This window comes from Oryx dammah, unplaced genomic scaffold (assembly GCF_014754425.2).
Source record: "Oryx dammah isolate SB20612 unplaced genomic scaffold, SCBI_Odam_1.1 HiC_scaffold_26, whole genome shotgun sequence".
In the NCBI taxonomy this organism is placed as follows: domain Eukaryota; kingdom Metazoa; phylum Chordata; class Mammalia; order Artiodactyla; family Bovidae; genus Oryx; species Oryx dammah.
Window position 1 is genome coordinate 31,243,823 of NW_024070210.1, and position 14,565 is coordinate 31,258,387.

The window sequence follows — 14,565 nt, forward strand, 5'->3', positions numbered from 1 at the left end:
GCTGCTTGGTTTCTGGGAGTGTCTGCACCTGGGAAAATTGATACTGGCAACGCCCTGACCTGTAGCACTTCTATTTGCTTAACGACATATCCTCATATCCTCATTTAACTAAGGGTGGTCCCACCTGTATTTTAAGAGAACCACCCCTTCCAACTAGTAGTGAAACCACATTTCTTCCCTGTATCTTCATAACTCAGAAAATTAGGTTTTGCAGAAGTTAAAAATTGTATCCAGGAGTATTCCAAAACAGCTAGAACAAGTATACACAACATTTGCTCACAGTATATGTTCAACAATACGCTGAACAACACAGGTATGAACTGTGAGGGTCGCTAATACATAATTTTTTTTCCCAGTGATTATAGACGAAGTGATTTGTGGCTGACTGATTCCTCAGATGTGGAACCATGGATATGGAGAAACTCGTATAGGAAGGGTCAACTATAAAATTATACACTGTATTTTCAAAGTGTGCAGTGGGAATTAGGGAGTGTGTTGGCACCCTTAACTCCTTTCAAGAGTTAATCATATATTCAAAATTATGTAATACATCTGGGTGACTTGGAAATGATTCAAACTACTTCATATCCTATTCAGGGGAAAGCAAGACAAGAAGGACCCTCTTAAGGTAACACTAACTATCTCAACGGCTAAAGCACAGACCAAGGGATTTGAAAAGCTGAAACGATTCACTGGTAGTACTTACTTTACTTTTGCTGCTTGAGGAATGTCCCGCAGCTCCTCGTTTAGACTGAGAACCTTGGGGTATTTATTTTCCACAATAGTGATGAGATAGTGCAAAAGTGTAATGTTCCTACAGTTAGAGGAGAGAGTATTAAACATGGTTGATATCGGCACATGATTTACATAATCAAGTGTTTGATTCCAAAAGAAAGCTATATCCTGCATTACTTTCAAATTTTGGAGGTTCCTGTAAAGCAGGAGTTCAAGAGAAAGGAATAAGAGAGTCTTCATGGGATTTACATAAATAGATGTCAAAAGAGGCACACGTCTTCCGAAACAGAAGGGCAGGGGATGAGAATTACATTTTTGGCCCGTAATGAGGACCCTTCCAAATCTGGGTAATGCAATGAGTGATGAAAATGAGTCTGAACCGTTGCCAGTGGGGACATCCCTTCACAGTGCATCCACTCAAAGACGAGACCTGTCCTGCCAATTCAGAACAAAGCAGGGTTGGGTGGGGAGTGAGGATGTCTATATAATGCACCAAAGACAGTTAATTTTCAAGTCTGAAAGTACAGAGCAGCGACCCACTGATGGGAAATACTGAGAATTCTCATTTAAGGTTTCTTTGTTCTGGGGGATAACATTTTCCCCTTTCGACTCATTTGTTTTTCTCTTTCCCACTCTGACCTCATCTGTTTTGCTGCTGCAGCAAAGGGTGGCTGGAAAGTTAGGAAGCAGCCCCCATTTCAGGGCAGGGCCTGGAACTGGGCCAGGACTGTGCCATCATGGGTATGATATCCTTGCAGCCTAATTTTAGCAACACTTCAGCTCCTAACTGCATAACTGGCTCCCTCTTCAGTGTTGACAGGGCTGAACCCTGACTGACCTGGGCTGAAAAAGCAGGCATCTGATAACTGTATCCATGAGGCCACGCCACAGGAGTCTGGTCCCCTTGTCCCCAACTCCAATGCACACTACAATCACGTGAACCCCAGATGCCTGGGCCAACCTGGGATTCATCAGTTGGAATGAAGTGGGAGCCAGGCTGAGAATTTTTAAAAACTTCGCATTGAGTCTAACAGTCAAGATCAAGAACCACTTAGTCTGTTGAAAGTTACCATAATCAGGAGGACACAAATACATTGCTTGGAGAAGGAAATGGCACCCCACTCCAGTACTCTTGCCTGGAAAATCCCATGGACAGAGGAGCCTGGTGAGCTGCAGTCCATGGGGTCTCGAAGAGTTGGACACGACTGAGCGACTTCACTTTCACTTTTCACTTTCATGCATTGGAGAAGGAAATGGCAACCCACTCCAGTGTTCTTGCCTGGAGAATCCCAGGGACGGCAGAGCCTGGTGGGCTGCTGTCTATGGGGTCACACAGAGTCGGTCACGACTGAAGTGACTCAGCAGCAGTAAATACATTGCTTAAAAACTATTTCCATCATTTTTAGGCAGTTTGCTAATTCACAAGGCTAAGTCACAACAGTCTCCCCAGCAACTAAAGTGAAGCAAAGTTGGCACACAATTTTTTTTTCCTATCAATGCAAACCATTTCTGGTTAACCTTGTAGCATCCTAGAAGTCAACGCAATCCTATTCCTCTGAGATAACTGGCTCACATGGAAAAAAATTTCCCCTTGTTTTTCTTGCTCTCGATAATTAGAGAACCATTGTTCAGCAAAGTAAAACAGTGGCTAATAGTTCTGGTCACTTATTTTGCAGATGTTCAGCTGTATTGTTCCATTTCAATTTGGCCATTCACAGAATCTATGTGTCTGCCATGTGCTGGTTGCGTGAGGGGCAAATTCCAGAGTCCATCATGAGAAAGACTAATGCTGTTTTCCTTCATTATTTCAGAGAAATAAATGTATTTAATTAATCATATATACCTTTTTTAGTTTGTGTGGAGAAAGACTTAAAACTAGATCAATTTCTATATTTGTCTGTTATCCAAATAACACCTGATTTGAATGAATATAAATTCCTGAATAATAAAAACAATAACTGGACATCTCACATTGGATTATTCTCTGGTCATTACCATAAACAAGCCTATAATGCAGAGTGAAGAGGGAAAAGAAAAATATCAGAAATGGTTTTGTTTTTTAATATTTTGAAAAGGCTAATTGTGTACTGGAGAAGTTTTTATATTAACTAGTAGATAATCATGTAGTAAGTGCCAGGTTATCAGTAAGTTGGAAGGGTGGGGTGCAAAGGGTATTAAGGGCATGTTATGTGTGCACACACCTGTGTGTGGAGAGGTCCTCCACCTGTGACTGGTGGTGAGGGTTTTCTTCTGCCCCAACCTATAAGCTCAGAGGAAGAGAACTCCCTTCTTTAAAAGATGGCTGCTCTTCACATGCAAGTAAGATGCTGCAGTTATCTACTACAACCTTCAAATAAGATCTGCCTATTGGTAGAGGAAAGCTGTGGGCAGACCACTAGAACAGTTGTCAAATACCTGTAAGGCCAAACACCTTGCTGGCTGTGACCTCAGACAAGCTAAATGAGACACCTGACCCTGACCCTTGCCTCCGTTTCTTTATCTGACAACAGGCGATATAGCACTTGGCCTGGGGATTTCACAGGCTGTTGTGACAACCAAATGTGAAAGGGCTCTGAAAGGATCGAGTGCTTACATTAAAAATAAGGTGGTGGTGATAGAATATATCAGCTGCCCTTTGTTAATCTATTTCTACACAATGCAAAAATAAGGCTTAGCTCTACAACTAAACACATTACTTATTTCTTATAGGATGGATTCAAGGTTGCCATTATGCTATGCTTCACTAACCCTATAGAAAATACAGAGTAAAAAGCTCACTGGTTGGGAATAATTAGGGTGAAGAGCCGTATTTCTAAAAAGAATTCAGATTACAGAGAAGTTTACCTTAGAAACAATTCCTTCCAAGACAGTGAGAACTTTAGAGAACCACAGTTCTCAGAGAAGCTAGAGTTAATATGCCTAATGCCCTTGCCGGTAAATGACACCAGTGCATTTTCACATCCTGATGTCTCTAACAAGAATCTGTTCACTTAAAACACACTTTCTAGGAAGCATTTTAATGAGTCTTGGGATGAGCAGCTGAACACCAACAGCCAGAATGCATATATACACTCATCTTTTCATATATCTGCTCACTTCCAGGTACGAAGGAAAACACAATCTAAAAAGCCAGCAAGCTTCACATTCTATCCTCAGCTGTTAGTTTATCTTTGTGGAGGAGTAGCAATTAGGAGAGGTCACGAGGAGACTATTAGGACGCTAGTAATGTTCTTCTTGATCTGGGCACTACTTACACAGATGTGTTCAATTTGTGAAACCTCATCTAGCTGTATATTTCCAGTGTGTGAACTTGCCTTTCATGTATTACACTATACAAAATGTTTACCTGAGAAAACCCCAAACACAAAAAACTTGGACTAGATGATATACTTGGGGAATGAAAATGAAGGATAACTGGCCCAGTGAGAACTTGGGATTTGCGTGATCCTGAGGTAAGAGAGGATCAGTGTCGGAGGAGGACGAGATGGAGAAAGTGCAGACCAGACACTTGAGTGTCAGGAGGCCCAGAGGTACAAAGCTGAGCCCCGACCCAGGTGCTCACAGGTCCTCCATACTTACTTGTCAATACTGGATTTGGTGTCGGCAATCTTATTTAGGCTGGATATCTTGAATCCATATGCATTGCCTCTTTGGCCTTTATTCATGTAATTTCCAAATGCCAAAACCACTTCCAGCAACTGCTTCAGGGCACCACTCCTAAACACTTCTTCTGAGCCAGAACGAATTGCTTCAAAACAAAATACACAAAACTATTACAACCAAGACTTTTCAGTGATACTCATCCTAAATCCACACACCCAATAACAGATACCAAAGATGTAAGATGGGGTCATTAGATTATCTGGGAGCACTTTCTGAACACCTGTACCAGAAGCAAGACACAAGGGGGCCAGGAGAGTCAGCTCAGGTTGTTCAAGAGACCCAGAGGCAGCTGCACAATCCCAGCCTTTCTTTTTCTTGGTTGACTCACCAACCGTAAGCAGTTAGGAATACATAGAGCGTCAATTGCATTTTCCATATTCATTTACAGACCCTTTCTTGCCTGGTGTGAGTCAGATCACAGGACTATTGATCAATTTCACCAGTAGAAAAACTGGGCAAACATGTGACATGTCACAGCTGGCAGGTGTCATCAGGGCCCCAAGGCCAGCCTGCACTCTGTGCTGTGCTCGTAAGTTGCCCACATTTCAAACAGCTAAAAATTGAACAGCCTCAAAATCAAACCACCTACCAGCCTCAAATCTTCCTTTAGAAAAATCCAGTAAGAGTCAAATCAACAAAATTAGAAATGAAAATGGAGAGATCACAACAGACAACACAGAAATACAAAGGATCATAAGAGACTACTATCAGCAACAATATGCCAATAAAATGGACAACTTGGAAGAAATGGACAAATTCTTAGAAGAGTATAACTTTCCAAAACTGAACCAGGAAGAAATGGAAAATCTTAACAGACCCATCACAAACACAGAAATTGAAACTATAATCAGAAATCTTCCAGCAAACAAAAGCCTAGGACCAGATGGCTTCACAGCTGAATTCTACCAAAACTTTAGAGAAGAACTAACACCTATTCTACTCAAACTCTTCCAGAAAATTGCAGAGGAAGGTAAACTTCCAAACCCATTCTATGAGGCCACCATTACCCTAATACCAAAACCTGACAAGCCACAAAAAAAAGAAACCTATAGGCCAATATCACTGATGAACATAGATGCAAAAATCCTTAACAAAATTCTAGCAATCAGAATCCAACAACACATTAAAAAGATCATACATCATGACCAAGTGGGCTTTATCCCAGGGATGCAAGGATTCTTCAATATCCGCAAATCAATCAATGTAATTCACCACATTAACAAATTGAAAAATAAAAACCATATGATTATCTCAACAGATGCAGAAAAAGCCTTTGAAAATATTCAACATCCATTTATGATAAAAACCCTTCAGAAAGCAGGAATAGAAGGAAATACCTCAACATAATAAAAGCTATATATGACAAACCCACAGCAAACATTATCCTCAATAGTGAAAAATTGAAAGCATTTCCCCTAAAGTCAGGAACAAGACAAGGGTGCCCACTCTCACCACTACTATTCAACATAGTTCTGGAAGTTTTGGATACAGGAATCAGAGCAGAAAAAGAAATAAAAGGAATCTAGATAGGAAAAGAAGAAGTAAAACTCTCACTGTTTGCAGATGACATGATCCTCTACATAGAAAACCCTAAAGACTACACCAGAAAATTACTAGAGCTAATTAATGAATATAGTAAAGTTGCAGGATATAAAATAAACACACAGAAATCCCTTGCATTCTTATACATGAACAATGAGAAAACAGAAAGAGAAATTAAGGAAACAATTCCATTCACCACTGCAAAGAAAAGAATAAAATACTTAGGAATATATCTACCTAAAGAAACAAAAGAACTATATATAGAAAACTATAAAGCACTGGCAAAAGAAATCAAAGAGGACACAAATAGATGGAGAAATATACCATGTTCATGGGTCAGAAGAATCAATATAGTGAAAATGAGTATACTACCCAAAGCAACCTATAGATTCAATGCAATCCCTATCAAGCTACCAACGATATTTTTTACAGAACTAGATCAAATAATTTCATGATTTGTATGGAAATACAAAAAACCTTGAATAGCCAAAGCAATCTTGAGAAAGAAGAATGGAACTGGAGGAATCAACCTGCCTGACTTTAGGCTCTACTATAAAGCCACAGTCATCAAGACAGTATGGTACTGGCACAAAGACAGAACTATAGATCAATGGAACAAAATAGAAAGCCCAGAGATAAATCCATGCACCTATGGTCACCTTATCTTTGACAAAGGAGGCAAGAATATACAATAGAGAAAAGACAATCTCTTTAACAAGTGGTTCTGGGAAAACTGGTCAACGACTTGTAAAAAAATGAAATTAGAACACTTTCTAACACCATGCAGAAAAATACACTCAAAATGGATTGAAGATCTAAACATAAGACCAGAAACTATTAAACTCGTAGATGAGAACATAGCCAAAACACTCTCCGACATAAATCACAGCAGGATCCTGTATGACCCACCTCCCAGAATATTGGAAATAAAAGCAAAAATAAACAAATGGGACCTAATTAAACTTAAAAGCTTTTGCACAACAAAGGAGACTATAAGCAAGGTGAAAAGACAGCCTTCAGAATGGGAGAAAATAATAGCAAACGAAGCAACCGACAAAGAATTAATCTCAAAAATATACAAGCAACTCCTGCAGCTCAACTCCAGAAAAATAAACGACCCAATCAAAAAATGGGCCAAAGAACTAAACAGACATTTCTCCAAAGAAGACATACAGATGGCTAACAAACACATGAAAAGATGCTCAACATCACTCATTATTAGAGAAATGCAAATCAAAACCACAATGAGGTACCATTTCACGCCAGTCAGAATGGCTGCTATCCAAAAGTCTACAAGCAATAAATGCTGGAGAGGGTGTGGAGAAAAGGGAACCCTCTTACACTGTTGGTGGGAATGCAAACTAGGACAGCCACTATGGAGACCAGTAAGGAGATTCCTTAAAAAACTGGAAATAGAACTGCTATATGACCCAGCAATCCCACTGCTGGGCATACACACCAAGGAAGCCAGAATTGAAAGAGACACATGTACCCCAACGTTCACTGCAGCCCTGTTTATAATAGCCAGGACATGGAAGCAACCTAGATGTCCATCAGCAGATGAATGGATAAGAAAGCTGTGGTACATATACACAATGGAGTGTTACTCAGCCATTAAAAAGAATACATTTGAATCCGTTCTAATGAGGTGGATGAAACTGGAGCCTATTATACCAAGTGAAGTAAGCCAGAAAGAAAGACACCAATACAGTATACTAATGCATATATATGGAATTTAGAAACATGGTAATGATAACCCTGTATGCAAGACAGCAAAAGAGACACAGATGTATAGAACAGTCTTTTGGACTCTGTGGGAGAGGGCGAGGGTGGGATGATTTGGGAGAATGGCATTGAACCATGTATAATATCGTATGTGAAACGGATTGCCAGTCCAGGTTCGATGCATGATACAGGATGCTCGGGGCTGGTGCACTGGGATGACCCAGAGGGATGGGATGGGGAGGGAAGTGGGAGGGGGGTTCAGGATGGGGAACACATGTACACCTATGGTGGATTCATGTCAATGTATGGCAAAACCAATACAATATTGTAAAGTAATTAGCCTCCAAAAAATAAATTAATTAATTTTAAAAAAAGAAAAAAAAAATCCAGTAAGGTCCCATTGTAAGAAAGAGAACTGTAGGCTTGGTGTCAGTAGCAATCAAATTCCTCACCAATACCCAGATAGCAAAAGCCCAGGGGTTGTGCGTGAGCTCCAGAACTCAGGCTAGGCCAGCAAGCTGAATGCAGACCTTAAGTAATTATCTACCAGAATTCCATCAGATTTCAAGGGGAAAAAAAAAATCACCAAAGGGATTCTATTGACTATATGCACTTGCATTGCACTTGTACATGAGCACTTGGGATGAATAGCATTTCCATTCTGAGGGACTTGACTTTACCTTCTACTTTGGGTTTCACTTCTGCTACACGCTCTGCAAACTTCTTTTTGAAGTACAGCGATTGCAGTCTTTGTTGATAATGATTAATTCTGCAAGAGCAAGCATCAACTAATGAACACTTAATATACCTATATTCCCTCAAAGGTGACAGTACCTTGGAGCACCTGTGCTGCCTTCCCCTCTTCTCCTCCCTCCCCACCCACCCTCCCCAGAGAGTTCCTCTCCTGGACAGAAGCACAGGGCCTGAGCACAACTATGCCTGCAGAACCCACTTCCCACTGCCCTACAGGGCGTGTTCTAGCATCCAGAAAGGGCAGCAGGTCCTCAGCTCCAATCAGTTTAGGCAGTTGCTAAAAGAAACTGAGAGCTAACTGCTGTTGACTAAAGCCCCTTTCTCTTCCTCAGAGTCCTAGCAGCTCTTGAGAACAGAAAAGAGATAAAAAGGAATGAAAATGTAAAGACTCCCCTCTGTTGCTGCAAATAAGAAGCTGTTGCCTGCCCTCCTCCTGTGCTGCCTCACTTTCTGCAAAGTTTGCCTTTGGCAGAACTGTAGGGTAAAACTTGTCTCCAGGCTTCTTTCCTTACACCGTCTCTCCCCACACCTTCCTCTTTCTTCACAGCTGGCTCCTTATCTGTGCCCCTCAGAACTGGAAAGCTCTGCCTTCCAGGAGAGCAACTAGCACCTAGAGATAACAGGGAGCTGGCCTCCGACCGCCACCAGCACAGGCTGCCTGGTGTTTCTGAGTGGGTGAGAGTGGGCACTTCTGCCAGACCTGAAATCACTGCTTGATCTGCTCTTCAGTGGAAACTTCAGTTTAGGAGGACCAGGGATCAGCTCTCATCCAAAACTATGCCATATAATCAGACAGATGCCTCCCAGGTTCTGTTCTTATTCGGTGACCTTGAGCAGGAACCTTAATTCCTCCATTAGCTGGCAGAAAATATTTCCCTGCCTGACAGCCCTCCTGGCAGTGCTGATAGAAGGAGTAAGATGCATGCAAAGACCTAGACAGTTACTAAGTGGCAGCTACTGTGGTCACGTATTTGACAAGTGCACACCTGTCAAAATTTCAAAGCCATCCTTTATTCTACAGTAGTATACGAAATGGCAAGTTGAGATGAAACAAAAATAAGTTCAGACACAGCAGTAATGTAGAGTGAGAGGCACATTCACCTTGGGTACCACGTAGGCCATCGGCACTCAGGGGAGGCGCTCTGTCCTGAGGCTGACTGAGAGTTTCAGGACCACTGGTTCTTGCCTAATGCAGAATCAATTCGCTAGGCCTGGGATGGCAAATCGACTCCGCTCACGTGCCAAATTCAATTACAGAGCAGAGGCTGCTGCGGGGCTTTCTGGAGAAGGGCTGAGAAAGCTTGCCAAGGCTCCGTGGAAAGAGTGCCATGATCGATTAGTGATGTCTGCATGTGTCATGATTTGACATCTAGGCCCTGGCTATTTTGTTATGTGGGCTCCAGGCTGTTACCTTTGAGTCTGTTCACTGTTTTCTATTTTACAACAACCTTGAGATGTTGAAGTACAAGGAAGAATGAGCTAGAATCCCAAGAGATCAAAATGGTGAGAAGAATCATGCTGACTGGAACCAGGAAAAGTTATGACTTGATTAGGTCAAAGTACATGAGTCAGAGGCCCAGAGACAGAGATAATTGTGAAGAAACCCTGACCCTGGCTTACCCATGGGCAAGAACGCACAAAAACAGAACAGTCAAGTTCCACACAACTCAGATTTGAGGAGATTTAGGGGACTGAAAAAGGCTTCAAGTTAATCCAGGTTAATTGGCCCAGATAATTCAAAAAGAATCAAAAGTTTCACTTCCTTAGAAAGGCCAGGGGCGTCTTTGCTTTCGAAACATTTTCAAACTCACCTGCTCATCTCAAAAAGGAATCTGTCAGCCTTGGCCATCCGATCCAGCTCATGCTTATGTTCCTCCAACAGGTCAATATCACTTTTTTCAGGAACAAATTTCAAGAGCTAGAAAGTACACACAAATATTAAAACTGAGGTTTATAATTTAAATTCTTGTCCTAATTTTTCACCCTTTCAGTTAAATTTATCCCATGATGAAATTTTAATTTTTAATTTATAAGCTCTCCTCATAGGTGACTGTTACGATACAACAGAAGTGATAAAATCTTTCCATTTAGGTGGCCAAAAGGTACAAATTTCCAGTTACAAGATAAACTGGTACTGGGGGTGTAATGTACAACATGATGGTTATAATTAACACTGCTTCTTGATATATATGAAAGCTATTAACAGAGTAAATCCTGAAAGTTCTCATCACAAAGGAAGAAAAATTTTGCTTTAAAAAAATTTTGCCTATATGAAATGACAGGTGCTAACTTAACATTATGGAAACCATTTCAAATTTGTTAGTCAAACCATTATGCCATACACCTTAAATTTATAGTGATGTATATTTCAATCAAAATGGGAGAAAAAACCTTTCTATTTTTACTAGAAAGTAGTTAAACTGGTATAAGATTCACTTTTGGTACCTATCTGTTCTTTAATGCCTCTCAGTCAGAATTGAGACGTTCTTTCCCAGACCTACTTTACGGAGACCATTAGAGGGACCTTGGAGATTCAATACTCTCATGAGAAGATGATACATCAGTGTTCCAGAGAGATTAGGCCACTTCCCCAGCATTATAAAACAAGCACATATGATCTTCAGAAATAGAACCTGGGTCTTGACTTCCAGCTGTCTTTTTTTTTTTTTCTTTTATACATCATGCTGGAATGAGTAATTCTTTTTTTTTTTTTGGAATGAGTAATTCTATGTGTATTTTCCAATCAATTTGCTTATTTCTTTGGCTCATCTAATTCCATCTCCTTGTTTGTTCTATGTAGAGCTGGGTGAGAGGGACACAGAGGGACTTGGAAGTTTTTGATTCCATATTTATTTTGGAGGAAGAAATGAGCATGGAATGTAGAAGAGAGAGCGATATAATACTTCAAGTTGAAAAAACACTTCTGTATATGTCTAATTTCCTTTAAAAGCACAAACGTGTATGTGTATGCCCAGGCCTGTGTGTGTGTGTGCTATTTTCTAGATCAAATATTCTCGGACTTTAAAAGAGAAAATTTACACTGAGCCTCTGGGCCCCAAAGTCCCTCCCGTAACTCAGTGCTGGCACTGGGTGGTCCACTTAGCAGACTTTCAAATGTTTGTTCGGTTTAACTAAGGGACCTCAGAAAAGGCAGTCAGTCTGGGTACCGCCAGCAGAGAAAGAGAAGTGGAACTACAGGGAAGAAGATGAATGATGTGAGTTTGGAAATATATTCCCGGCAGAGTGCTTATCTGGGGTCTGGAATGGGCTGAGGTCTGGAATGGGCAGCGTAGCGTTTATAAAGGAGGAAGAGCAGCTGTCATGGCAGTGGGGGAGGGGAAAGGTGGGGGAGGGCGGGGGGGGGGAAGGTGGGGGAGTGCAGGGGGGCAGCAAGGGCTTCATAGGAAATTCAGTCTTTATTTTGAAGGCATGGAATGTAACATAAAATCTTAAGTAGGGGAATGAGTTTGCACTTGAGAAAGATCACTCTGCCTGCCAAATGGAGAGAATCAGAAAGGATCCAGAAGTACTGGGGCTTGTTATTAGACTGTTGATGCAATAATCTAGTGGTGTCCTGGAATGGGTGGTGGACAGGTTCTAGAGCTATTGGGGGTGGGGGGTGGGGTTTGAACTGGCCTGACTTGTTGACTGTGGTAAACGAGGGTGAAAAGGATGCGATCCAGGCAAGGAGAGACATAGAGTGGAACAGGGAGAAGGTTGGAGGAGGGTGGGTGAGGAGAAGATGAATTTAGTGTTTGAAATACTGACAAGACAACAAAGCAATGATTTCTAGTTGTGTACGCTCAGTCGCTACGTCGTGCCTGACTCTTCGCAATCCCATGGATTGTAGCCCACCAGGCTCCTTTGTCCACGGGATTTTCCAGGCAAGAATACTGGACTGGGTTGCCATTTCCTTCTCCAGGGCACCTTCCAGACACCAGGATTGAACCTGCACCTCCTGCATTGGCAAGAGGATTCTTTACCACTGAGCCATCTGGGAAGCCCATGATTTTCAGTAGGCAGGTGGATAGATGGTCTGAAATTCCAAAGAAATCTGGAAGACAAAGCTCTGGTGTGGGTTACAACATGCACGGATGTGAGTAAGGTAACCAGGGGTTCCATCAAGTGAAGAAAAGCAGGCCTTGAGAGAAGCCGGCATTGATGGGATGAGGACGAGAAGAGTGACCTTCACAAGAGGCAGTGGAGGGACCCATGTGGAGTTACAGGGCCAATGAACAAGGCGTTTCACATGGGCCAAGCGGCCATCGCTATGACACCCACCAGTACATCAAGGAAGATAAGGACTGCAAAGTGTCCCCTGGCTCTGGCAACAAGGAAGTACAAATCCTCAGTGAGAACAGCTTTAGGGAGGTGAGGAAAAGTGAACAGGCTTTCAAGAACTGACTGTGTTGAAAGAGAGAGAGCACAGTAGCAAATGGGGATGGGCAGTCTTAAGAGGTCTGTGCATGTGAAGGGCTGGGACTTGAACAACTTACATGTTGAGAGGGCGAGGTGGAAGACCTCGAGGAGAGGGGCAGGGTCCTCTGATTGGAAGGAAAGGATGGGCCAGAGCAGAGGCCAGGGGTCCCCTCTCCCCTCACAGGGTGGAGGGAGGAGAGGTGGAAGCAGACGCCAGGGAGTCCATAGGTTTGGCGGCCTTATAGCATCTAGGCATGGGTGTTCCCTTGTTCCAGTGGTGACACCGGATGGGACACATGTCTTCTTGTGCTTCCTCCATGCAGGAGGGAAGGGGGTAGGGCAAAGGAAGGAAGGAGCAAAGGGGAGCACAAGGCTTGCTTTTTCCCCTGAGTTTGAATTTTTACCTTTTGGAATTCAGTTCTACTATCAGGGATCCCCCATACCTGCCTGCCGAGTCCACACACCCCTGTTCAGGATAACACAAGCATTCTCTCTCTCTCTTGTTATTCACAAGGGCAACAGTGAAAGGCTGAGACTAAAGGCCTGGGCCTTCTCAAGGGAGAGTTGAGAACAGATGGTGTATGGACAGTTTTGAAAAGAATGAAGAGTCAGTCAAACATCTGGTGATGAGGCGAAAGGTGTGCATCCCAAGAAAGAGCAGTGACCTCATCTGAGATCTGATCTCAGCGGCTAAAAGCAGCAGGAGAGGAGGGGATGAACTTGGCTCAGATGCAGACCATATTGAGTTGTAAAGGATGCTGTGTTCAGGCACAGGAAGGAGGGTTAGAGTAAGCAGGAAAAGAAAGAGCCTGGGAGATGAGCAGAGAGCACGACACTCAGAGCTCTCAGGAGAGCCGGGTCAGAAGTATCCCACTTGGCCAGAGTCTGCTTCAGTAGACTTCTTTTTCCCCTTGTATTTATCTGAAGTACATTCTATTTGCACTACAAGCTCTTTTGGCAAGCTTTAGAAATCCTTTCCCTCAAGGAGGAATTTTGCTGGATGCAATTTCACAGTAAACAGATCTGGTGGAATATTAAACATACAACCTTGTCGACAGAGGCTGAAGACCTAACGACCAAAGTGCCTTCTGCCTAGTTCTTCACGCTGGGTGAAGCAGTTTCTGGTGCCAGCATTTGCAAAGCAGGGTCACCTGGGGGCCGGGGAGGGACAGAGGGCAGTGGAGCTCCATTCTCAGGGGCAGAGGCTCTGTTTTGAGTATTCTGAGAGGGAGAGGAGAGTGAGGAGAGGAGCTGCAAAATGCTTGAAAAAGGAATTTTCAGTTTAGGAATAGTTTGAAACTATTTATGCACAGAGCACCCTAACAGACTTGGAAACATAGTCATTAACTATTTTGGGAACTAAATCAAACCTTAAAAGGACAGCAGAAAAAGTTTTTCCACTGCTGAGTGTGAGGGTTTTCACCCCAGATGACTGCAGCTGCAGAGGTTTCAGGGAGGGGCGGGCCCACAGAGGTGTGGTGACGCCGCACACGTCACTCCTCCCACCTCGTGGCTGAGGCCTTGGGGGAAATCAGTGAAAACAGGACAGGAGACACATGCAAACAGGCGCTCCAGCTGAAGCAGCCCACCACCATGGGATCCCTGTTAGCAGAGCAAAACAGCCTTTTCCCTTGCTCCTGGGAGCTAAGGTGACACCTCAGGCTCAGCCTGGAATCGTGATCACTTGTGTCCACCCATGACCTCAGGTGGACCTGGCTCTAAGAAACA

At 42.8% G+C, this 14,565-nt stretch overlaps 1 protein-coding gene across 3 annotated transcripts in view; it reads right to left on the minus strand.

Annotated features, from left to right (window-relative positions):
* Positions 1–14,565, minus strand: part of DAAM1 (dishevelled associated activator of morphogenesis 1) — a 182,440-nt gene that overhangs the window by 10,967 nt on the left and 156,908 nt on the right. For all 3 annotated transcript variants that reach the window (XM_040226339.1, XM_040226341.1, XM_040226340.1), the window contains 4 exons: positions 10,230–10,336; positions 8,346–8,434; positions 4,315–4,483; positions 707–814 (listed from right to left, as the gene is read on the minus strand). In XM_040226339.1, coding sequence (XP_040082273.1) covers positions 707–814; positions 4,315–4,483; positions 8,346–8,434; positions 10,230–10,336 — 473 coding nt within the window. The remainder of the gene's footprint in view (positions 1–706; positions 815–4,314; positions 4,484–8,345; positions 8,435–10,229; positions 10,337–14,565) is intronic.